General features: G+C 32.6%; 2 protein-coding genes across 3 annotated transcripts; one reads left to right on the top strand and one right to left on the bottom strand.

Annotated features, from left to right (window-relative positions):
* LOC109328190 (delta-aminolevulinic acid dehydratase, chloroplastic) lies at nucleotides 11,395-16,317 on the top strand. Of its 2 annotated transcripts, XM_019561528.1 has the most exons (13): nucleotides 11,395-11,527; nucleotides 11,620-11,944; nucleotides 12,516-12,627; nucleotides 12,747-12,820; nucleotides 13,400-13,468; nucleotides 13,549-13,632; nucleotides 13,727-13,796; nucleotides 13,980-14,035; nucleotides 14,431-14,552; nucleotides 15,269-15,340; nucleotides 15,441-15,522; nucleotides 15,637-15,714; nucleotides 15,817-16,317. In XM_019561528.1, exons 2-13 carry the CDS (start codon nucleotides 11,636-11,638, stop codon nucleotides 15,982-15,984), a joined length of 1,296 nt encoding a protein of 431 aa, XP_019417073.1. In that variant the 5' UTR covers nucleotides 11,395-11,527; nucleotides 11,620-11,635; the 3' UTR covers nucleotides 15,985-16,317. The 2 variants fall into 2 exon arrangements, with proteins under 2 accessions (XP_019417073.1, XP_019417074.1); XM_019561529.1 differs by lacking the exon at nucleotides 11,395-11,527 and having other exon boundaries at nucleotides 11,549-11,944.
* On the bottom strand, nucleotides 16,561-22,895 carry LOC109328189 (IAA-amino acid hydrolase ILR1-like 6). Its single transcript, XM_019561527.1, has 5 exons — nucleotides 22,330-22,895; nucleotides 21,241-21,366; nucleotides 17,590-17,904; nucleotides 17,348-17,476; nucleotides 16,561-17,190 (listed from the first exon to the last, which is right to left on the bottom strand). Exons 1-5 carry the CDS (start codon nucleotides 22,810-22,812, stop codon nucleotides 16,825-16,827), a joined length of 1,419 nt encoding a protein of 472 aa, XP_019417072.1. The 5' UTR covers nucleotides 22,813-22,895; the 3' UTR covers nucleotides 16,561-16,824.

The raw sequence follows: 24,749 nt of genomic DNA, 5'->3' as shown, positions 1-24,749 counted from the left end.
GTCTAGGATCTGGTTCATTTTCAAAAATTAGACCCAATTAATATTTAGAGTCAAGTAGGGAACAAATATGACTCGTCTTATGATCACCTATTTATCATGTTTGTATATATCTCTATTCAATTTTGTACATAATAATAGCATCTATTTGGTCGAGAATATCACAAATTCTCTAAATTTTCATTATATACCTGATTAATATTACCTATATATATTATTTTATATATCAAATTACATATACATAATAATAAGTAATATTTAGAAATTTTATCGGCATTATATTTAATCGGGTCTAGGGCTGAGTTTGGATTCAAAGGTTGGTCTGATCGATATTTAGGGTTAGATGAGCTTCGAATATAGATCCAGATTCAGAAAAATAACTCAACCAACATTTAGGATCGGGTAAGTGACAAGTCTCACCCAACCCAATCTAATCCATGCTTACCCCTAGCACCTATAGAAAAGCCCGACATTAGCCTAATTTTGAGGGGCACATTTTCTGGGTTATAAGGGGTACATTTTTGTGTATGATATGATATTATAAGTGTATAAATGTATTATATGAACATATGTTCTTCTACAAAATTTGTCTATAAACTTCCTACATAGAAAAAATATATATAAGAAAGTTAATGTGTCATCATAAATCAATCAATATTAAGTAAAATTTAATCGGTTGATCTATGTTGCATTCATAAATATTTAGCAGACCTGTTGATTAATTTTATATGAGAATTTATCATTTTTTTTTAATTTGAGATTGGCTGAGGTTATTGATCCACAAGTGTCCTTTCACACTCCTCATTGATTGATAATAATAATAATACGTAGATTTCTCTATTTTACAAATATAACTAATCAATAATAAGTTTAAAACTTTAAATATGCATTTGAAAATTTCAATATCCTCACCCTTTCAGAAATTTTAGACTCCACATTCATTAGGCATCCTAACTTATTTACTTTTGTTCATTTTTTTACTTTAAGTTACAAACTTTGGGAGTTGTTACCATCACTTAAAATTAAAAAAAAAAATATTGGTGAACTTAGATCATCTATCTCTAATGATATTTCATTTTTTATATCAAACTAGTTATATATTGTCATATAAATAATTTTTTATAAAAATAATAATAATATTCTAATTAATTCAAATAGTGAATAAGATATAGTTAGAAACAAGTGATTTATTTTCGATCTCGACAAGTTTACTACTTTAACTCAGGTCGTACCCCAATCATAGGAGATTTCATTAAATCTTGCTTCCGGGCCCATCTGAAATTTGTCTTAACCCTTTTGTTGTAATTTTCCAAGGAATGGGCCAACCAACCCTCTTTTAGGAATTAGACAGAAATGAGCACCTTCAATGTCCTCGATGTTTTTATTTTCGGGGTTTTAACTTACTGAGCATAAAATAGTGTCCCAAAATTAAATTTCTTCTTTCAACTAAAAAACTATATCATGCATGGTACCTAATGTGTACTAGGATATATTTGTACTCAATTATTTTTCCCTTCCATTTTTTAAAATAACAAAAAAAATATTAGATTGAACAATATAGCTCGGCGGGTTGTTGATTTCATTATTAGAGTTCTGTTAACTTATACGGTCGATGATAATAATTAGTAGAGAGATAGAAAGGTAAAATGTATATTGAAAAATTGAGTTCAACTTCTAATTATATTGAATGTATTATCTTCCAAAATAAGATTACTTATTTTAATATCTTGTTTTTACGGTTGAGGTTAATAAAAATCCTGGATTTTGTTAACTTATACGGTTGAGGGCACGTTTATTACTGAAATGAAACATATAGATGATGGTTTTCATTCGGAATGACCAACGATTTCTCTGATCTGAAATTTAGATGTGATGCCATTTTTAATTTAAGAATTAACTATAAATTATTTTTTTGTTTTTTTTGGCAAACTAAATAATTTATGCATGTACTAAATGGTTTAATGGATGACCATATATTTATTCGTGGGTAACTTGACTTTTTCTCCATATGTGATTGTGATATGTGAAAGGTTCAAACATAGTTAGTTCAGATTGGAGAATAAAGGCACGAATATATAAATATCAAGATAGCATATAGTATCACTACAAAAATTGTGTCAAACTTTATCTTAACTCTTTTCAACAAGAAATTTTGCTATATAAACTAAAAGTGATTAGTTGTTGCAGAAATAGCTTTAATTTAATCATCACTGCTATTTTTTAGGTTAGTTACGTTGCACGTATATTGTGTGAGATTCCTAATCAAAGTTTTTTTTTTAAAATGGGGAGTATATGAATCAAACATTTTATTTTAATTTTCTTACTTTATGATTAGTCGTGTGATTAAACAGGTATAGTACCAAACAATTAATCTAATATGGTAGAAGATGTTGCTAAAGTTTATAATTTATAATTAAGGTGGACATTATATATTGGATACAATGATATCAACTATTTATTTTTGGGTTATATTATAGGTGATCTAATTACTAACACCCCTTAGATTTCTAAAGCGCTAATAACGGATATGAGCTTAATGAGTAGATACTCGTCAAGTTAACCCATAAGGGATAATGAAAACCTATAAGTTAATATGCGTAAGGAAGGTTATGGTCCCAACACACCAAATCAAATTTAGTTTTCTCCTCTCCCCATAGAGTGAAAACGCAAGTCCCAAGAGGAATCAAAGATTTGGTTGAGGAATGTCATCATACCACAAAACCTATTTCAGAAACGTAGACCAAATGAACACATCTAGGAACATGAATTCAGGTATGACACTGCATCCTTTGTTTAATATATGTGTGAGAATCATGAGATTCAAGATCCTATGATTGATATTTCACCAATCATAAGGAATTCACAACAAGTGGTATCGGAGCATAGCATAGGTTCTAAATATTTATGATTCTCTATTAAAAGTATTTTCCCAAATCTTGTATGAACCCTAATTTTAATTTTATGCTTCCGCTATCATGTCATAAAAATTGGGAATTTAGGGTTTAAATTTGTCTTTCAATAAAATACTGTTGATCAATTCACACGTGAGGGAGATTTAACTCATGGAATTAAACATGCTATAATTATTCAATTCATACGTCCATGTATGCAACTCAAATTTTTTTGCCTATGACGTTTTAGTGGCGTCCTTTTATTCATGTATAACAATTTAATTTTTTTTCCCAATTCAAATTTGGAGATTTTGAATTCATGGAAGCACGTATATAAATATATATGTTTTCATGTGAATAAAGTTTTTTTTATGTTATGCATTTTCTGCTGCAATTTTTTGGGTTTCAAGTTATTATTGTTGAAACTCATATATATTATACACATGAATGAATATATATAATATATAAATTCTTGGTTTTCCTCAAGGATATTATTATTTTGTGCACTAGTATCTTAATGCATACATGTTGTTGGTTTTCTAGTGCAATTTTTATGGACTATATATATGTATGTATGTATGTTATCTTTTATGTCAATCAAGACATTCTTGTATATATATATTGATTTGGAATTATATTGTAGGATTAAATTTGATAATTATAAAAGATATCAAATTTGAAAATTTTAATTCCAAGTTTATATTTTTTGTAATGAACCCATATTGTGTTTTTCCTTTTATCTAGTAATTATTTTGAATTAATTAATGCAATATGTTGCCAAAATAATCTCTATTGTAAAAATTAATTAATTGCAATTACACAGATGAGTATAAGATTATTTATGCAAATTATGTTTGGCCCAAAGGAAGACACAATTTGGTCAAATAATAACATATATGTGATGATAAATATGTAACAATTACAAAGTTTATTTTTTCATGAAAAAATTAGTCGGTCCAAAGAAATGCTATTGTTTGATAGAACTAATTGTTAATGTTTGATAAGTGCATTGAGAGTAATAAGGAACATGTCTTGTGATGAGTTTATTATGTGAACATGTCTTGTTTTATATATATTACATGACTTGTTTGTTTAGATTTGAACATATTATTAATTCTTTGTTATGTGGATTTAGTGTCTTTTACCAATGCTGCAAAATTTTCTGCTCAAATCAGTAACATCTCATTTCTGAATGAGACAAACTTTAAGGTCTGGAAGGAAGCTGTAGAAATAATTCCTGGATGTATGGATTTGGATCTGGTACTTCATGTGGAGAAACTCATTTCCACTGCGGAAAACCTCGATGAGGCTAAAATTGAGAAATGTGACGCTCTAACCGAATGTGTCTGATGATCATGAAACGCTTTATTCCAGATGCGTTTCAGGGCTCTATATCTAAGGGCGAAAGTGCAAGGAAGTTCCTTTAAGAAATAGAACAATTCTTTGCCAAGAATAAAAAGGTGGAGACGAGTAGCCTTTTGGCTAAACTCATCTTCATGAAGTATAAAGGCAAAGGGAACATAAGGGAGTACATTATGGAGATGTCTAATTTCGCATCAAAACTCAAGTCACTTAAGTTAGAGCTTAGTGATGACCTGGTCGTGCACTTGGTTTTGATCTCTCTTCCTGCACACTTTGGGCAATTCAAGTGAGTTATAACACTCAGATGGGCAAATGGTTCCTTAATGAGGTTATATCTCACTGTGTGCAAGAGGAAGAGAGGTTGCAGAGAGATAAGACTAAAAGCGCTAACTTGGCTATGACCCCTCAAAATAAGAAAAGGAAGAGCAATAAGGATGTTGCGAAAGGGTCTTCTCAGCAAAAGAAATTGAAAAGTAATAAGGAATTTACCTGTTACTTCAGTAAGAAGCAAGGACACATGAAGAAAGAGTGTCCTAAATATGCATTATGGCGTGTAATGAAGGGAAAATTTCTAATTCTTGTTTATTCTGAAATTAATTTGGCTTTTGTACCCAATGATACTTGGTGGGTAGATTTTGGTGCTACTACTCACATTAGTATCACTATGCAGGGTTGCATGTGGAGCCGACAGCCAAGTGATGATGAGAGATTCATCTTTGTGGGCGATGACAAAAGAGTTGCAGCTGAGGCTAATGGAACATTTAGATTATGTATAAGAACTGGTTTTCATTTGGATTTATTTGAGACATTTGTTGTACCGTCTTTTAGGTGGAATTTAATTAGTGTTTCCAGCTCGAACAAATTTGGGTTTTCTTGTTCTTTTGGAAATAATAAAGTTAGTCTCTATCAAAATTCAAATGTTGTTGGTTCTAATTCTTTAATTGATAATCTGTATATGTTTGATGTTTCCAGTTCCAATATTGAAATACTACAAATAAGTTCACGTGGTACAAAAAGAAAATTAAAAGAGAATTCAGCCACATTATGGCACAAACGTTTAGGTCATATATCTAAACAAAGAATTCAAAGACTTGTGTCGGATGAAATTATTGACCATTTAGATTTATTAGACTTTGAGGTCTGTGTTGAGTGCATAAAGGAAAAACAAACAAACAAAAGTAAGTTAGGTGTCGAAAGAGCTAAAGATGTCTTAGAACTAATACATACAAATATATGTGGTCCTTTCCCTATGGCTTCATAGAATGGACAATATTATTTTATTACGCTCATAGACGATTACTCTATGTACGGCCACCTATATCTTATATATAAGAAGTCCCAATCCTTGGATGTTTTCAAGTCTTTCAAGGCTGAAGTTGAACTTCAACTTGGAACGAAAATTAAGGCTGTCAAATCTAACCGTGGCGGTGAATACTATGGCAGATATGATGGATTAGGAGAACAACGTCTAGGGTCATTTACGCTTTTCCTCAAAGAGTGTGGAATTGTTCTGCAATAGACTATGTCAGACAAACCTAGCATGAATGGTGTTGTTGAGCGACGAAACCAAACTCTTTAGGATATGGTGAGAAGTATGATTATATATTCTTACTTACTAGAGTCTCCTTGGGGGAAGCATTAAAGACTGTAATTTACATCCTTAATATGGTGCCAAGTAAAGCAGCAAACAAAACCTCGTATGAGCTTTGGACTAATAAAAGACCAAACTTGAAACACTTGCACATTTGAGGTTGTCCAGCTGAGGCGCGACCTTATAGACGGCATGAAAGAAAACTGGACTCTAGAATTGTTAGCTGTTATTTTGGTGGCTATGCTGAACGCTCTCGGGGCTATAAATTTTATGATCCCACTTCAAGACTTTTTTTTGAGACGGAAAATGCAAGATTTCTTGAGGAAATTGATTTTGGGAAGAAAGAGAACATAAGGAATGTTGTCTTTGAGGAAGAACCTGTTACTGATAGTGAACAAGTTCTTGTGCCTATTACCATTCAAGGAATAAATTTGGTAATAGAAGATAACGTTCAGAATATTATCCCTGACAATATTTCAGAACAAGAAAACAATGAGGTTCTCCCTCAAGTACCTATAGAACAAGTTCAACAACGTCAAGAAGTAGAAGTGTCATTAAGGAGATTCACTAGATAGAGGAGAAGTGCAATTCTTGATGATTATGTTGTATTTCTTCAGGAACATGAGGATAACATTGAGTTAACAGAAGATGATCCATTGAACTTTTGTCAAGCCATGAAAAGTTCTAACTCTCAAAAATGGATCGATGCCATGAAGGATGTGATGAAGTCTATGCATGATAATGACGTTTGAGATCTTGTCGAATTACCTGAAGGTGCGAAATCTATTGGTTGCAAATGGATATTTAAAACCAAGAGGGATTCAAAGGGTAATATTGACAGATATAAAGCTCGTCTAGTAGCTAAAGGCTTCACTCAGAAAGAATGCATTTATTATAAAGAAACCTTATCTCCAGTATCTTCGGAGGATTTTTTCGAATGATTCTTTTAGAATAATATTGGCACTAGTGGCTCATTTTGATTTAGAGCTACATCAGATGGATGTTAAGGCTGCGTTTCTTAACGGTGACATTAAGGAAACGATCTATATGGTTCAACTAGAAAACTTTGTGTCAGTTGGCTCAAAGTCTATGGTATGCAAATTCAAGAAATCCATCTATGGGCTTAAACAAGCTTCTCGTCAATGGAATCACAAATTTCATCAAGTTATTACCTCGTATGGTTTTGAGGCAAATAAAGTTGAAGATTGTATATACCATAAGTTCAGTGGGAGTAAATTTATCTTTCTGATATTATATGTTGATGATATACTGCTTGCTAGCAGTGATATAGGACTATTGCATGAAACCAAGAGATTTCTAACGAATAATTTCGAAATGAAAGATCTTGGGAAGCTTCGTTTGTATTATGTATTAGGATACTGAGAGATCACTCTCAAGGTATCCTAAGGTTATCACAAGAAAGTTATATAGATAAAGTCCTAGATAAATTTGGCATGAAAGATAGTAAATCAGGGGATACCCCTATAGCTAGGGGAGACAAGTTTAGTCTCGAACAGTGCCCCAACAATGACCTTGAAAGATACGAGATGCAAAAGATTCCTTATGCGTCTGCAGTAGGAAGTCTAATGTATGCTCAAGTTTGCACACGTCTCGACATTGCATTTGTTGTGAGAGTTTTGGGTAGATATTTGAGTAATCATAGAATGCATCATTGGAAGACAGTCAAACGTGTTATGCGTTACTTGAAGAGAACAAAGGAGTACATGCTCACTTATCGGAGATCTGAGAATTTAGAGATCATTAGGTATTTTGACTCCGATTTTGCTGGATGTCTAGACAGTAGACACTCCACCTCTAGATATGTGTTTGTATTGGCTGAATGTGCTATCTCTTGGAAGTCTGCGAAACAGACGCTTATAACTCATTCAACCATGGCTGCGGAGTTCATGACTTGTTTTGAAACATCAGACCATGACACATGGTTGCGGAATTTTTTCACTGGCTTATGTATGGTCGATGGTATTAACCGTTGAGGATTTACTGTGACAACAAGTCCGCGGTTCTTTACTCCAACAACAATAGGAGTTCTACAAAGTCAAAATTCATTGACATAAAGTTTCTGGTTGTTAATGAAAGTGTTCAAAATGGACAAGTTTTCATAGAACATTTAGGGACAAATTTTATGCTAGCTGATCCACTAACTAAGGGTTTGATACCTAAAGTCTTTCATGAGCATGTTGCTCATATAAGTGTTGTTCCTTAGGGTACCTTAGTTTAGTTTAGTGGGAGTCTATATGTTTTATGTTTTGTTTTGGATATTATATACAATTTTTATGCATAATAAAGTTGATGATTTATTGTTTCAGTTTGAAATTGTGCATTGTAACAATTGTGTTGCAATTAAAGACTTTGGATTGATCTCACTATAGAATAAAGAAAGGTCAATTAGAAATAGACATGTTTGAGATCACATTGCATGGAATTTCCATGTCACTCATCCATATTTGACCTATGTCATTGAGTATATTAATATGTTGATCATTGTGGTCGAATCACACTTAAATGTGATGAAAGTTACGGTGGTTCCATAGTTGATATATGAGATGGACCAGATTTTATTAAGGAGAAGTCTAAACGTAAATAGCATACAAATGCGCGCCTAAAGAACATGTGATATAATTGTTTCAGGAAGGTATGAAGCTCAAGTCGGAGATTGTTAGAAATTTATAATTTCTAATTAAGGTGAGTATCATATATTTGATACAATCATATCAGCTATTTATTTTCGGGGTTACATTATAAGTGATCTAATTACTGACACCCCTTAGATTTCTAAAAGTTGATAACGGATATGGGCTTAATGGGTGGATACCCATCAGGTTAACCCATATGGGATAATGGGAACCTGTAAGTTAACGCATAAGGAAGGTTATGGTCTCCAACACACCAAATCAAATTCAGTTTTCTCCTATTCATATAAGAGTGAAAACGCAAGTCCTAAGAGGAATCATATATTTGGTTGAGGAAGACCATCATAGCACAAAACCTCTTTCAGAAATGTAGACCAAATGAGCACATTTAGGAACATGGATTCAGGTATGACACTGCACCTTTTGTTTCATATATGTGTGTGAGAATCATGAGATTCAAGATCTTAGGATTGATATTTCACCAATCATAAGGAATTCCCAATAGATGGTGCTTTTTTCCTTTCTCTTTTTTTTTTGTAAGACTAACGTTCATTAATATATGGCAGACATGCAGATCATTGAAGTTGAATAAAAGAAAAAGTAAACAAAACCTAAGTAGAATGAATATCGAGCATGCCATTCCCACTTTATTTCAAATCAATAAACCCGTCTTCGGATAAATGATCTTCTTTATCATATTACGCATGATCATTTAAGATCTTGTGTTAGAAACATCGTTTTCACGTCAAAGTTTCATGCTTTATAAAAACGTGACCGATAAAAGGAAAAAGATGAAAAGTAAATCAAAGAGAAAAATCTCAATGAATGAGGGGGGCCATTCTCATTAATCTGATTTATATGTTGGAGTTTACTGCGTTTGGAAAATTTGCCAGCCTTAGACGACACATGCATGTTGGTGCATATCTTTCCAAATGAAAGCACAAATATCTTTTGGACCATATAATGTGATAAAAGGAAAGAAGGAGATGGTTTTAAACGGAAAGAGATAAAGGTAGTTGGTGTTGAAAGATGATATACTTGTATTGATTTAGCTACTTGTCAAAATATATGTGTTCCTACCATCAGGATGGTCCATACCCATATTATATGGAGATGCTATACCAAGTTATAGGTTTAAAAATATAGTTTATGATGGTGTTCTCCTTTCATATTGATTAACAAGCACCATTTTCCTTTATTTCTAAATAATGTAGTTCCGCCCAATCCGACTAGTGGGTACCCGTGGAAATACCCGCAACAGGTACCCGTAGTAATAGCTTAAGGACGGGAGTGAGTTTTGTGATACCCGCCCCGCGGGTACCGGCAAATTTATATATTTAGTTTTTAGTTAAATTTTTATATATATTTATTATTATTTTAAGATTATATATCATATACTTTATTATTATTTCATAATAAATTACACATATTTAACTATGATAATAAACTTATTATATAAATATCATATTATTCATGTTACAATTATTTTTACATATTGATTATTACAAATTATATAAATATATAATTAAAATTAAAAACTCGTTGGTTACCCGTAAATACCCACTACCTGCACGGGTACCCACAAATATTATGAGTTTGGGCATGGGAAAACACTACCCGCACCCACCCGTGCCCGTTGCCATCCCTGATTTCAAGGGTGAAAATTCACGTGTTGATTGACCCCACTTTTGAATAAAATCCTTGACTGATTGGGAAGACTATGCCTTGCTTCAAGTTTATTGGATCAAGATCCTTTTTCCCTATTAGTATACCAATATTGTCTCGGACAAATTAAAATGTATTATTTTGTAGAGAAAAAATTAAAAAAATATAAAGTAATACTTTTGTATTGAGGAGGGATTTACTTACTCTAAGAATAAGTTTTTTAAACTTATTTCTCATCCTAATCATCAATTCTAGGGAAATCCAATAGTTTGAATTAATGAGTAGATCTAAACCATTAGATATCCATAAAATTGATGACTATGATGAAAAGTAAGTTTAAAAAACGTACTCTTGGAGTAAGTGTATCCCTACTCTTTTATATTATTTAGTGTTATTCCATTGTACAGGAACATATAGATCGAGTCCTATTGGGGCAGAGATCTCTGTTCAAGTTTATATGCAATTGTGAAGGAAGATCATTTTTCGCCAATTATATCCCACCAAATAACATAAAAATATATTTTTTTTATTTTCTTTTTAATCCGCATTCTTCGAATGCAAGTATTTACTCCAATTTATTGGCCCCACTTTTGAATAAAATCCTTGTCTACGATATTGCACTTTGCACACAGTTTTATACTGTTTTATCTTAAAACCAAATGGATCAATCACATTCAATATACCAGCTAATCCGCTTCCGAAGAGAGATGAAATGGGCCTTATTAGCATGTGAGACTACTTAGAGACCCAAAAACAAATTACTTATAATTTGCCCTAAGAATTGATTGTTCATGTTCTATTAAAAAGTGATGTTGAAGTTGTTTATTATTTTTGAAAATTGTGTTATACTTTTTTTATTTATGCATCACACCTCTTGAGGCATGTAATTATCTATATTGAATCATTTTTTTTGGGTTTTCGATATCTACCTACAACATGTAATTATCCACACAAAAAAGTTAGATATTGAAAATTGACAATAAACCCTGAATTTGTACGACTTATTCTTTTTGGATAAATTAAAACTGTCCTACATCACACATTTTAACTTATCTTTTTCATGAATATGAATACTCTATTTTGTAACCACTCCACAATAATATTTCATTGTGACAAGTCTGAGTAAAAGAGAGAGGGCATAGAATTGTGTCTGAAGTATACGATCCAACACGAGTAGTAGCATGGTTGTTGTGACTTGGTGAGTAATTGGAGGACAAAAACGGAATTACGAAAAACTGCTGAATCCAGTGTATTCATGCTCACATATACTATCCATGCAACTCTCCTCTCATTGGCTCTCTTTATTGTTTATTCAACCCAATCCGATAAGCCACGACCCTCTCTCTCTATTCGTCATTTTCCAATCCAAGGTAAGATTTTCGAAATCTCACCCTCATACTTTGTTTAAAGGGACTAATTGTTAACAATATCAATTAACTATTGTGAATTCTGAATACTGCAGAATTTGCGACTAATTAATGGCTTCAACGATTCCTAATGCATCTTTTACTGTAAAGAAGTCTTCCTTTTTAGATGGGAATGGTTATGTTAGTGTTTCACCATTGCCCACGAATTTAAAGTTCATTTGTTCATCAAATTCTCGCCCAAGTCCACACCTTTTTGCAGTTAGAGCCACCAATTCTGAAAATGGCTCTGGCCCTCTTCACAAGTTAGGCCTCTCTGATGCTCAATGTGAAGCCGCTGTTGTCGCCGGAAATGTGCCTCACGCGCCTCCTGTTCCGCCCACACCGGCTGCCCCTATTGGAACCCCGGTGGTTCCTTCACTTGTGAGTATACAGTTCCAACTTTAATGTTACTTTATTATTTTTTATCACTGGGATGGTTTCATCGTGGTGATTTGATTGTGGAAATTTAATGATTGTGAGTTATGCCTTTGAATATGTAACATGTTGCACTGAGTTACAAATTATTTGATACAACACCAAGTTTAAGGTAGCGGTTGGTAGAGATGCCAAAACACACATGTAATAGGACATGAGTTTATTTTCTCTGTTTGTTATATTTTTATAAATGAAGTAGGACAGAACATAAATTGGAAAGTCGAACATTTTGGTTAAAAGGGTGGAAACAAAGAGAACATAACATGACAATTTCTGTCTGTGCTCCAAAGCTTAAATGATTATATGATTTTTTGTTATACAATTTTTTATATTTCAATTTTCAAAGTAATAACGTATTATGAATTGTTGATTGCTTTAGTGCACCCGTATAAATAAATATGTATATCTATATATATTCGTGAATCTCTTGCCCTGAGTTTGATGAAGTTAAACCTCGCGCTATTTTATTGATGGTTCGTTAGTACACCTTGCTTAGCAATGATTATTTTTGTATCAGCTACTTCCCAGGCGTCCTCGTCGTAATAGGAGGTCACCGGTACTTCGAGAAGCATTTCAAGAAACAAGTTTGTCGCCTGCAAATTTTGTGTATCCACTTTTCATTCATGAAGGTTGGTCTTTGTGCGTGATGATTTCATTGTGGTTTATGTTGGAGATTATATACCTTTTTCATTTTTGGGTAGAATGGTACCATTTTGCTTTTGGGTTATGAGAATATGTATCCTTGCAGGTGAGGAGGACACACCAATTGGGGCTATGCCTGGATGCTATAGGCTTGGATGGAGACATGGACTCGTGGAAGAGGTTTGTTTCTGCTGTTGTTTCTGCATCACATACTCTCTTAAACATCTTAAATGGCTCACTCATAGATATGCCTGCTATGTAAACTCTAAAGCAGTATCACCTCAGGAACCAATTTTATAGTTATGATCTAATTTTTTATATAAAAAGGAATAGTTGAGATTGAAATTTTGAGAATATGCACGATTGAATCATAGGTTAATATGCCCAAAGCCTTTTTTACCCTTTTTTACTTTTATAGATCAGCTTCATTGTTCTAAGTATTATTTATGTTTCTCATTACAACTTTTAAGCTGTTTCAATTTGGTGATTTGGTGGAGGAGTTTAGACGGATTTGATTGTTTTTTTAATTATCTAAGTATTTGGAATTATGCCATGCTGCATTAAGTTGGTAGGTTTTGTTTGGGCATTTAATTTCCCGTACTTAATGTGACCATTACATTTCTTTCTTGTTTAATAAATTAAATAAACTTTTTCTTATTTAGTTTTAAAGGTAATGAGTACACACCTAAAGCCTTTTTTTTTTCATTCCTAACCTGCATGGGTGACAGTGACATTATTCAGTAACATTTTGTGCTACAGGTTGCAAAGGCACGGGATGTTGGTGTTAATAGTGTTGTACTCTTCCCCAAAGTCCCTGATGCTTTGAAGGTTCTATCCTCTCTTCTCCTGTATATCATAAGCTTTCTGTAGCATTACCACAATCTAATATAATTGCTTTTATTCTTCAGTCTCCCACAGGAGATGAAGCATACAATGAGAATGGTTTAGTTCCTCGGACAATACGTTTGCTCAAGGATAAGTACCCTGACCTTGTAAGTGACTATAATTTCTATAGTTTGAGAATTTATATTATCTGGTGCTTGTAGAAGGCTAAGCCAATATCCTTTCTTATTCAACCTTCTTCAGGTTATCTATACAGATGTTGCGTTAGATCCTTATTCGTCAGATGGGCATGATGGTATAGTTAGAGAAGATGGTAAGCCATTGTTCCTTATACTATAAAGTTAGAAACCTTTTGAGAAAATGCAAAAGTATAGGCAGCGGAAGTATAGGAAAATGAACTATTCTGCATGATTTGAACTTTTCTTGAAGGAAGTGCTCTTTCTTAGTTATAATCAATAAAGTACTAATTACATTGTATATCCTTGATATATTGTAGGAGTTATTATGAATGATGAGACAGTTCATCAGTTATGTAAACAAGCTGTAGCCCAGGTAATAGGACTGCTGTCTTATATGTAAAATTTCAATTATAGGCTGTTACCATTTGTTAATTTATTCTGACTTCTGATTACATTCGCCATCTCCCCCAAACCTTCATTAATCTCTAAATGAGTTTCACGTGTGTACAATTGAATTTTGATTCGTGTAATGGGGGTGAACGCGGTATCGCAATGTTCTGAAAATAAACAGTAATTAACCAATGCTCAATGGTACTTATCAACAAGTAATGTTCACCCAAAACTTCTTTATGGTTGAGCATTGTTATCTGAGGATGTCAGCATATGATTTTATGTTCCCAACTTCCAATGTTAACTTTCTATCTGTGACCCCAGTAACTTCATTTATGTTTTGGCTTAACATGTTTTTCTTTGTTGATTTTGAAAAAGGCCCGAGCTGGAGCAGATGTTATTAGTCCTAGTGATATGATGGATGGTAGAGTGGGAGCAATACGAGCAGCTTTGGATGCTGAAGGCTTTCAGCATGTTTCTATAATGTCTTACACAGCAAAGTAATTACTTGGCATTTTCTTTTTCCTGATCTCATCTTCTGTGTATCCCATGAATTGAAAATTGCTGAAGGTTTACCCTGTTATGGAAATGTACTTATCAATGGCGGGCAGGCTGGTCTGACTGGTTGAGTGGTGAAGCAGACCAGCCAGCTCATGGTACTTAAACCATTGAGTTGAAAACTGAATTCAGATCGTGGAATTGGCCATGAACCGGTCAAACTGTGGCATTCACTATTTTGAACTGGTTCATTTCAATTTTGCAAATGGCAAGGGGTTTCTTCTTGCCTAGGAAAAATACAACTTATAGAATGTGTGTAAGAACCAATAGATATCAATGTTTCGTCATGGAGTATTAAAGGAGGTATTCAAAATGTGTGGCATATTTATTGGATCAATTTTTTAAGTGTAGCGGTTCTATTGTGCACAAGTTGGCTTCTTTCTCATGTAACTTGCACTCAAATTTATTTTCCATAATCCATACTGCCACAGCCCATTGCATTCGAATTCCTTTATACATGTATCTTCTTGCCTGCATGAGATATCACATGTTATTACTTGCTACTGAATTAACTCGTTCAGAAACCAATTCTGTAAGAAAAGAAGTTTTGCCTGACAAGATTGATTGGTGGATGTTGTTCTTAGCTTCACTGACCTCTTTTTTTGTCTGGTATATAAATTGCTGGTCCTAAACCATGCCATTTATCTGTTGCTAAAAGGTATGCAAGCTCATTTTATGGTCCATTTAGAGAAGCACTGGAGTCAAACCCCCGTTTCGGAGACAAGAAGACGTATGTATTTTCTTGAAGTTGAAATTACTATCATATATCTAATCACTTTCACATTATTGGTTCTTACATTGCTTATAAATCTGTCGTGGCTGAACAAAAGTTATCAGATGAACCCAGCAAATTACAGAGAGGCTCTGACTGAGTTGCGGGAAGATGAGTCTGAAGGAGCTGATATTCTCTTGGTAAGTTAAGTTTTAGTTGTATGTGTGCATGATCACATTTAAGAATGAACCTCACTTATGCTCATTTCTATGAATACCATTTCATTTCTTTAACTTCAAAAAATGCATTTGCAGGTGAAACCCGGTCTTCCATATTTGGATATCATAAGGCTGCTCAGGGATAATTCTCCTTTGCCAGTTGCAGCATATCAGGTTTTTTTACTAGCTCATTCTAGTACTAAGGCAAAAAGTTCTGATTCAAAGTTATTGTCCCATCTCTACTTTGATCGCAATCCTTTTTAATTAATGGAACAGGTTTCTGGTGAATACTCAATGATAAAGGCTGGTGGTGCTCTTAAAATGATTGACGAAGAAAAGGTTATGATGGAGTCACTATTGTGCCTCCGAAGGGCTGGTGCTGACATCATCCTTACATATTTTGCTCTACAAGCAGCAAGATCTTTGTGTGGAGAGAAGAGGTAAGATTTTCTTAAATTATGTAGGCCGTTCATCGTAGAAGGCCGAAGAACTCTATAAGTATTTCACCAGTATGAAGGGTTTAGAAAATGTGCTGGATTTTTTTTGAAATGCTTTGCATTTCAATTGTCAACCCTTTTGTTGTATTAAATGAGAATGTAGTCACATGAAGAGTATTGTTTTTTAGTGGAGGTATTTGGTACTGAAATAAAGTGTATCTTTGGAACTAGGTGCTCATATTCCATCTACCTTCTCTTTCCATAGATGATGTAATTTATGTTGTAAAACATATGTTAAATTGGAGGACATGATTGATGTATGGCTTTCTTGAGTTGACAATGTGATTTGTTTCATGATATTTTTTTTATGATCAATGAGCAAACTCAAACAAAATGAGTTAAAGGGGTAGGAATTGAATCAAATAGGCACAATCCTTGAGTGGCCTTCATTAGCTAGGAAATTAACACACCTATTAGTTTCACATAGGGCACTAGCATGTTGCAGTGATATGCTAATAGCATTTTCTTATTAGGACGTGCTTATTCAGTCGGTTGATTTCATAAGGGGTAAAAGTAAAACTATACAACGGTTTTCCTGAAACCAACTTGTATTATAGTATAATTATTATCATCTACCTTCAAAAACGATAAATAGCTTTAAACCACCTTAGTACAAATTTTGGTGCTACCCTAGACTCCCTCCACAAAAAGGAAAGGATAATTTTGAATCTACCGTTCCTTAACCCCCAAGAGAGAAATAAATACAGGGACATGTGTACCAAATTTGTACAAGGTTGGGTGGACCTAGGAACATGAACATGAACATGGTTTTTCTGTTTTTTTGTCATCAGCCATGTTCAATGAGATACCTTTCTGCAATGGTAGCATGAACAGCAGCGCCTATCGGTAGAACATCTTCATCGATCATGAAATATGGAGAGTGTCCCGTATGGATAGACCCGAGTGTTTCATTCCTTATTCCTATGTAGTAGAAAGCTGAGGGAATCACCTGGGAGTAAAATGAGAAATCTTCAGCACCCATCATAGGTGGTACTACCTTGAAACTATTTTCGCCCAACAAATCAATGGACACCTTCTTCACATGTTCATACATCCGGTCATCATTGACTGTAGGAGGATAAATGGTGTATTCCTTTTCAAAGAAGTCAACTTCTGCAGAGCATCTGAAGACACTGGCCTGTTCCACAATCACCTGTTTGAGACAACAATATGATTCAAGTTAAGCTCATTCTAAAACGGAAGTGTTCGACATTAGTAGCTAGGTAACATTAGAGTTCGGTTCTCTATTTGATGCATCGACATAACAAGCTAAAAACTAAAAAGTATAACATCTAGGTTTTAAGGGCAACCTGCTCTATTCTTTCAAGTAAACGGTAAAAGCTGGTGTTAGAGAAAGCTCTGAAAGTTCCACCAAGGACCACTGTGTCTGGTGTCATGTCAAGATTGTCCCCGCCATTGAATGAAGTCACAGAAACAACCTAAATTGTAAAGGCAACCCAATACTTTGTTAGAGAAGGTATGCAAGCAAGACAACCCAAAAGAGTGACAAAGTTTGAGAATTTGAAGAAAAAGGAGATTCATGAAGGAACACCTGTGAATCCAAGGGGTTTGATTCACGGGAAACAATACCCTGTAAGCTTATTATTGCAGCTGAAGCAGCCAAAATTGGATCAACAGAATGGTATGGATTAGTAGCAGTGCCCTTTTTCCCACTAATTACTGCTCTGAAGAATCCACAGCCAGCTAACAAGGGTCCAGGCCTTGAACCAACTATAGAAGTTGCATATTGATGGGATACATGAACTGCAAATATAGCTTCCACATCCTCCAATGCACCATCTTGTATCATTCTCTTTGCACCATTACCAGCTTCCTCTGCTGGCTGGAATAGCAGAATAACAGTTCCCTGTAATGGACAGAACATCAATAAAGAGTTAGGAAAAAAGACTGGTTTGATTAATTATGAAGTTCGTTGATACTGAATGATTAATTTCTACATTTTTTATTGCATTGAAGAGCAGACATAAGAAATGATCTTTATTGAGTGAATAAATAAGGTGTCCTTTATAAGCTAAAATGATATGTAAACAAATTATTAAAACAACTTGTAATTTTAATACACCTTGCCATTTTTATCTCTCATTTTCACATAATATCATCAATCACATATATCATTTTCCCTCTTTTTTTCTTATCTCTGCTCTATACTTTTTATATCCCAAAGTGTTGGACAAACATTATTAGAACTTTTTCCATCTATGCTTTCACCAACCACTATTTGAGAAAAGTGAAATTTCAGTGTAAAAGAAATAACCACTTCCAATCATAATCTACGTTAGGCTTTATTGCAAGTGGTTGAAGTAGACAAGATTCCCACTTATGTCATAGCCAGTATACCTTCACTTTTTCTGTAAGTTTAGAAACCTTGTACTATATGGGTCCATCTATTTCTGTCTGCCAATGCACTAAACTAAACAAGACCGTAGGGCCTAACATGTCTTTATAAACAAGCCTAATAAGGCATCTGAATACTAATTAAAGCACTTCCTAGAGAATCCAATGCAGAAACTTTACATTAGAAAGTAGCGTATTTAAATATATGACAGTTTTAAACTGTGGTTTTTCTACATTATTATTTTTATATTTTGATTTCTTAACAAATGTGCTTGGCAACTTTTTGCCAAACTAAAAAAGAAATCATAGTTATAATCGTGTGCATGATTGGTGGCCATGATAGGTTAGAGGGTGCAATAAGAGTAAGATAGGATATACACCAAATAATAATGATATTGATATGGTGGTAAAATTAATACCAGTGTGATGGTGATAACAGTAATAATGTTAAGATGTAAGATATGAGAAGAATAATTATATTATCATATCATGGTTATCATTTCTTATTCAGTTCGATAAAAAATACACTATGTGAACGAGATAATTATGTTCTATCATATTGACTCATCAAACTCTAAATTGTAACATGATAGTGTAAATTTTCATATCATGTCTTTCTACTTAACAACCTCTAAGAGTATTAATTATTGATTAAAAATGAGATACATCTTATTTAGTTGTGTGATGTGATAAGATTAAAACAAATATATAAAAGGGATTAAATTAAATTATGTAAATATTATAAGATCTGTAATAATGTGTTATAAGAAATAAAAAAGAGCAAGTTCTGAAGGGTATCATGTGCTCTGGCCGATGCAAGACAAAGCAAGTTTTATTTTTTTAAAACGGAAGACAAAGCAAACTTTATTCAGTGGGACACAATTTAAATAACCACTTAATTTTGCTTCAGAACAAGTTCTTCCACATTAATGCGATAGATTCCATCTCACTTAAACAAAAAGTTTCAAATCTGAGATAGCGTGGAATTAATTAAAGTAAGAAAAATTGAATTATTGAAATAATCAAATTAAAAGAAAAATGGTAGTGCATTTACAGTAACATTCTCTCTTTCTTATAACCAACACCAAAGCTATCCATCACATATGAGTAAAAAAAAATATAATGTGTGTTTGTTTCTGGCAATAAATATCACTTATATGATTAAACATTCAACTTTTGATCTATTATAATATATGAGAATTAAATAATACCTTATACTACTACATTAATTTTTTAAATCATTATATTAACATCTTATTAGTCAATAACCAAATACTTAAGAAATGACACTCACTATTAGTTGTCAAACGAGGCTAGATAGTCTACCTTGTCTGAATTTTTAACAGCCATATAAAAATAAATAAATTAAAATTGAGTAGTAATATTCTCCTATAAAATTAGCTTGCAAATTATTTTACCCATAAAAATATGACATGGTTTATTTATAAATCAATTATTAATAAAAAATAATCTTAAACACAGTTTACTTTCATCTAAATAAATTTATATGTTGATTATATAAGACGATATAAAAAACTGATGGTCAGTCGATCTCCTATATAAGACATTTCAAACCCTTACTGATACAGTTTATGTTTGATATAGTATGGTTAAAAGATCCATTGTGAAAGCTGTCAACGTGCTTAAACTTTGGGAATATAATTATTGTGGAGATGTGAACTTGTTTTTAAAAGTTGTGATAAAACTCTCATAATATAATAAAAATAATACGAAGAATTTGACAGTTTATTTTTTGTTAATTGTCAAAAGCACTTTTGAGTTAACAAAACTACGTATACTCTCCAACTAATATTAATAATTTAATAGTAATTTCAGATCATTGTGAAAAAAAATTTAGGTAACATATGGAACTCAAAGTTTAGAAGACATGATTGGTATATAATAAAATGAGAATAAAAAAAACATATAAAGGTGGTTGAAAATAAATTGACCTAAAACCTACTAAAGAGTATTATCATGCTGAGGACAAAAAAGAGACCCTAAATTTAGAACAAATAAAGAGGGGGGAAATCTTTGCAGATTATATTGTCTCCAGCGGGAGCAGTAGAAATTAACTGATATAGGCAACATGCCTTAATTAAACCACCGACAGCTTAAACTGAAATATATCCCAACTCAAATATAGAAAAATAATGATAATTATAACGCGTGTATTAAGAAGGTTAGTGTATCTTCATGATATTTAATACATTGAAACTTCAAAAGCCGAAGATTTAATACATCAGAAATAAATTTGAAGTAAGTGAATGATGTTTTAAATAACAACATGTAGTGATATATAATTAATTAAAATATACTTATATCTTATATACTATAATATATAAGTTTTGATTTTGCTTATAGACAAAATTCCTCTAGCGCTATTCAGCAATTCTGGCAATGAAATTGTTAAGGTAAAGGTTGTAACGGACTAGACTTTTTGGTCAAGGAGACATCTCATGTAATGTTGTTCTATGTTCCGCCGTAAAGAAAGGAACACAATGTAAATACGATGTACTCAGTTCCTTTTTACTGATCAAATAATGAATGTACGTACGGAATGAAAATTAAGATATGACAGTCAAATTTCATGGAATAAAAAGTGAGTGGCCGAGTGATCTATCTTAAATTACCTTCTTGGGTTATTCAAAGTGAATATATTTTTTAAATACAAAGTGAATAAGTACACGATTACCGTTTTTTTCCATTTTACACCAACCACACATGTGAATATTAAGCTCACATAGTTCCAATTAAAGTTAACTTTAACCTTAGCTATGTTTTTTGTCATTGATTGAGGGTGTATAAGGTTGTATGTATAAAGAATAGAGGTTATGGAATAACAAACCTTTAACAAATGCTCTCTAGTTTTCAAGATCTTGGCAGCGCCGATAAGCATAGCCACATGTGCGTCGTGCCCACAAGCGTGCATTTTACCGGCAACTTTTGACTTGTACTCCCATTTCACAGCTTCCTAAAACAATCCCAAATATTACATGAGAATGATCTCCATTTTGATGAAAAATAAGCTTTCAACTATACTAAAACAAAGTTAAGACGACCATGAAAAGTAACAGCTAGTAATGGAAGGTTGGAAAGAAAGAACATTTCTTTTAACTATAAAGTGAAATGCATTAGAAGTAAATCACTAGTATCAAAAAAAGGCATGGAGCTTTAGAAACACAAATATATTTCATAAATTTGACTGACATATTAGACACGCATTAGTACTCACAATAAGAAAAAACATCATGAATGCAACCACCTTTTCTCTCAATAAGAAAAAATATCATGAATGCAACCACCTTCAAAGAGTGATCCATGTCCTTTGTCACACAAAGTAAAAGTACTCCTTCACAAGTACTAAACCTAATACACATGTTTGTATTAATTATTCACATGCAACAAAAAAACATCACACAAAACAAAAAAGACACTTCACATACATTTCAGATATCTCTGACACACATGTGGAAATCATATAAAAATAGAAAAATATCTAAAGTTATATTTGTTGTAATAAGATAAGACAGATCAGATATATCTCTGACACGTAAATATAAACCATAGAAAAATATCTGAAGTTACTTTATTTATGTATAATAAGATAAATAGATCAGATATATCAAAACCTGTCAGGTGTCCTTAGTTAGTACAAAGAAAAGGTAATTTCAAAAAAATCAACCTTCCATAAAAAACTTTCCAATCTTAATTTTTGAACTCACAAGCTATTTAAGTTAATTAACTAACATTTTTAGAAAAACAAAACATTTTTAGCTAAAGTCTAATAGAGAAGTAGCAAAAAAACCCTAAGAATGTGCAATTTTTGTGCTTAAATATTTCCATCTTAACAAAGGTGGAGATTTTGGTAAGAAAAATTACAAAAAGTAAGTTTTATGATGATCAAATAAGAAGGTGAACCAGTATAACAACACACCTGAATAGGAAGTGCATCCATATCAGCTCTAATGGCTACAAAAGGTGGACCACCAGTTCCGATCCAGGCACGAATACCAGTCTTCGCCAACGGATATCGATAACTAACTTCCATCAGATCCAACTCTTTTCTTATCAACCTACTCGTCTCAATTTCCTCAAAAGCTAGCTCTGGATTCTCATGGATCTTCCTCCTCACCTTTTTCAACCACTCTGCTATCTCCGGCCGCCGTGCCACGCTCATCACCACCTCCGAACACGCCTTGCTCCACACATCGCACTCCGATTCTGATGATTTTGATCGCTGTGTTTTGTTTTTGCAGATGAAGAGGGGTGGAGATAGGACATGTTTGTTGTGTTGACTGTAGCATGTGTGGTTGGTGAGTAAAGCGCCGTGGTAGGTGGTGGAAGTTAACTGATCCGCTAGTGAAACCGTCATGAGAACGGTGAATGAAAAAAGAATCGCCGATGTGTGAATTTTCATTTTGGGTTAGTAGAGGGGGCAAAGAAGAGAAAAGAAAACGATGAGTGAAATAGAAATGGAGAGAATATGAGAGAGAGAAAGAAAGAAGGAGAATTTAAACACGTGGGATAATTACACAAAAAAATAAAAAGGGAGGACGGAATTTTATTTTATTTCTTTTTTATAATTTTGATGCCGTACTTGTTATCAGTGATGTTAATTAATGAATTGTAGCACGTGGGTAGAAACGGAAGCAGTGGGTTGTGGGGCCCTCCACTTTCTTGTGAGCCATTAATGAGATGCTAAGCGAGATAGATTCAAACTCTTCATCACAGTTTTTCTTTCCTTTCAATTTTCTTTACCTCCTTTGTAAATGAGTAAGGATATTATTAGTAATGAAGATCCAAGTATTACATAATAATATAAAAGAGTAATGTAATAATACTTTTATTTTTTTGTTTATCATAAATTACATTTTTATTATAAAATATAAGTAAAAATAATTACTTACCTCTTCACTAATTAAGAGGATATTTGTTCATTTGTATGGATAGTTTTAAAAAGTTTAATAAATTTGAGTGACATAATTAATTTTTAATCCATGTGAATTATGCAAATATGACTTATAATTAGAGATATTGTGAGTATTAATTAAGGAGGTAAATAGTATGAGTATTCGTTTGTTTCTGATAAAAATAAGTGGTCTGAGCTTGTCTTATTAATTTAAGTTGACTCTAAAAGTGAAGTTTGAATTATTTGCAACGTAAAAATCTTGAGTTTGAGTAGCTTTAATGTTTTGACTAAGGTTTTTCTTTTATCAAATTTCTCCACCTTATAGTGTTCTTAGAGTTATTATATAACATTTAATATTGAGATATAATTTCTTTTAAAAACACATTCAAAATATTGCTATTATATATATAATATTAAGTATATATAAACTAACATTATATATTTACATGAGATATTCACAGTATATATAAACTAACATTATATATTTACATGAGATATTCACAATCTCTCAATTTTAAGTTCATAAAGTTCCAGTTTGATTCATTTAGATAACCAAACCTACAATATATTAAAACCTTTCTTTTAAGAAATAATTCAAATTAATTTTTTAAATCAATCTTATCAATTAAAAAATGCATTTTTAATGGGTATGTATATTATATTGGACACAAATAGCCCCACTCAAACACAACTTTAACATTCTTTCCAAAAATAAACAATTTCATATGGAAATTAGTTTTTGTTAGCTTTAATGATAAGCATGTCACTATGGACAATACTACAAAACTATTCTTAATATTGTTAGTTTTATTTATCTTTTAGATTAAAAATTTATACTCTCCAATTAGTGTTTTTTAATAAACTAAGATTTATTTTATTCTACACTCTCTATTCTCCCACTTTCTTTCCAAAATATAATGAGTTAAAAGTTTATCTTGTCATCTTTTTGAAACTAGACTCGATCCTATACCCAAATCTAATGCATCTGACAATGTTGAATGGGCCAACCTTTAAACTCGAAAGACATAATTAAATATAACACATACATCTTTTAGATAAGTATTCTCAAGATTACTTATTATTATGAATATGTTTTTTGACATATAAAATAATAAATGTATATATATTTTGTTAATCATGTATATATGATAAAATAATTAGAAAATTAATGATAATTTTGACCAAAATGTATCATTATTCTGTACACAATTGAACAGAGACACATACACACATGATAAGTGAGTGATCATGAGATGAGTTGGATCAGGTCATACTTGTCTCCTATCTTACCCTAAATATTGATGAGATCTATATTTAAACTCAAGCCAACCCTAGATCCAATGAGATCCAACCTGATTAGATCTGATCATGATCAAGTTAATCTAGGTTAGTGGGTAGGGTTAGGGACGGCAACGGGCACGAGCGGGCACGGGTAGTAGCTACCC

The sequence above is a fragment of the Lupinus angustifolius genome, chromosome LG15 (assembly GCF_001865875.1).
Source record: "Lupinus angustifolius cultivar Tanjil chromosome LG15, LupAngTanjil_v1.0, whole genome shotgun sequence".
NCBI classification, from domain to species: Eukaryota; Viridiplantae; Streptophyta; class Magnoliopsida; order Fabales; family Fabaceae; genus Lupinus; species Lupinus angustifolius.
This window is presented reverse-complemented; position numbering and strand designations above follow the sequence as displayed.

Coding starts and splice junctions, on each gene's coding strand:
- LOC109328190 (XM_019561528.1), top strand. CDS start 11,636: ATGGCTTCAACGATTCCTAATGCATCTTTTACTGTAAAGAAGTCTTCC. Junction 14,036..14,430: donor GTAAACAAGCTGTAGCCCAG/GTAATAGGACTG, acceptor ATTTTGAAAAAG/GCCCGAGCTGGAGCAGATGT. Junction 15,523..15,636: donor AAGGAGCTGATATTCTCTTG/GTAAGTTAAGTT, acceptor ATGCATTTGCAG/GTGAAACCCGGTCTTCCATA.
- LOC109328189 (XM_019561527.1), bottom strand. CDS start 22,812: ATGAAAATTCACACATCGGCGATTCTTTTTTCATTCACCGTTCTCATG. Junction 21,367..22,329: donor TGGATGCACTTCCTATTCAG/GTGTGTTGTTAT, acceptor GGATTGTTTTAG/GAAGCTGTGAAATGGGAGTA. Junction 17,477..17,589: donor CAAACCCCTTGGATTCACAG/GTGTTCCTTCAT, acceptor TTTACAATTTAG/GTTGTTTCTGTGACTTCATT.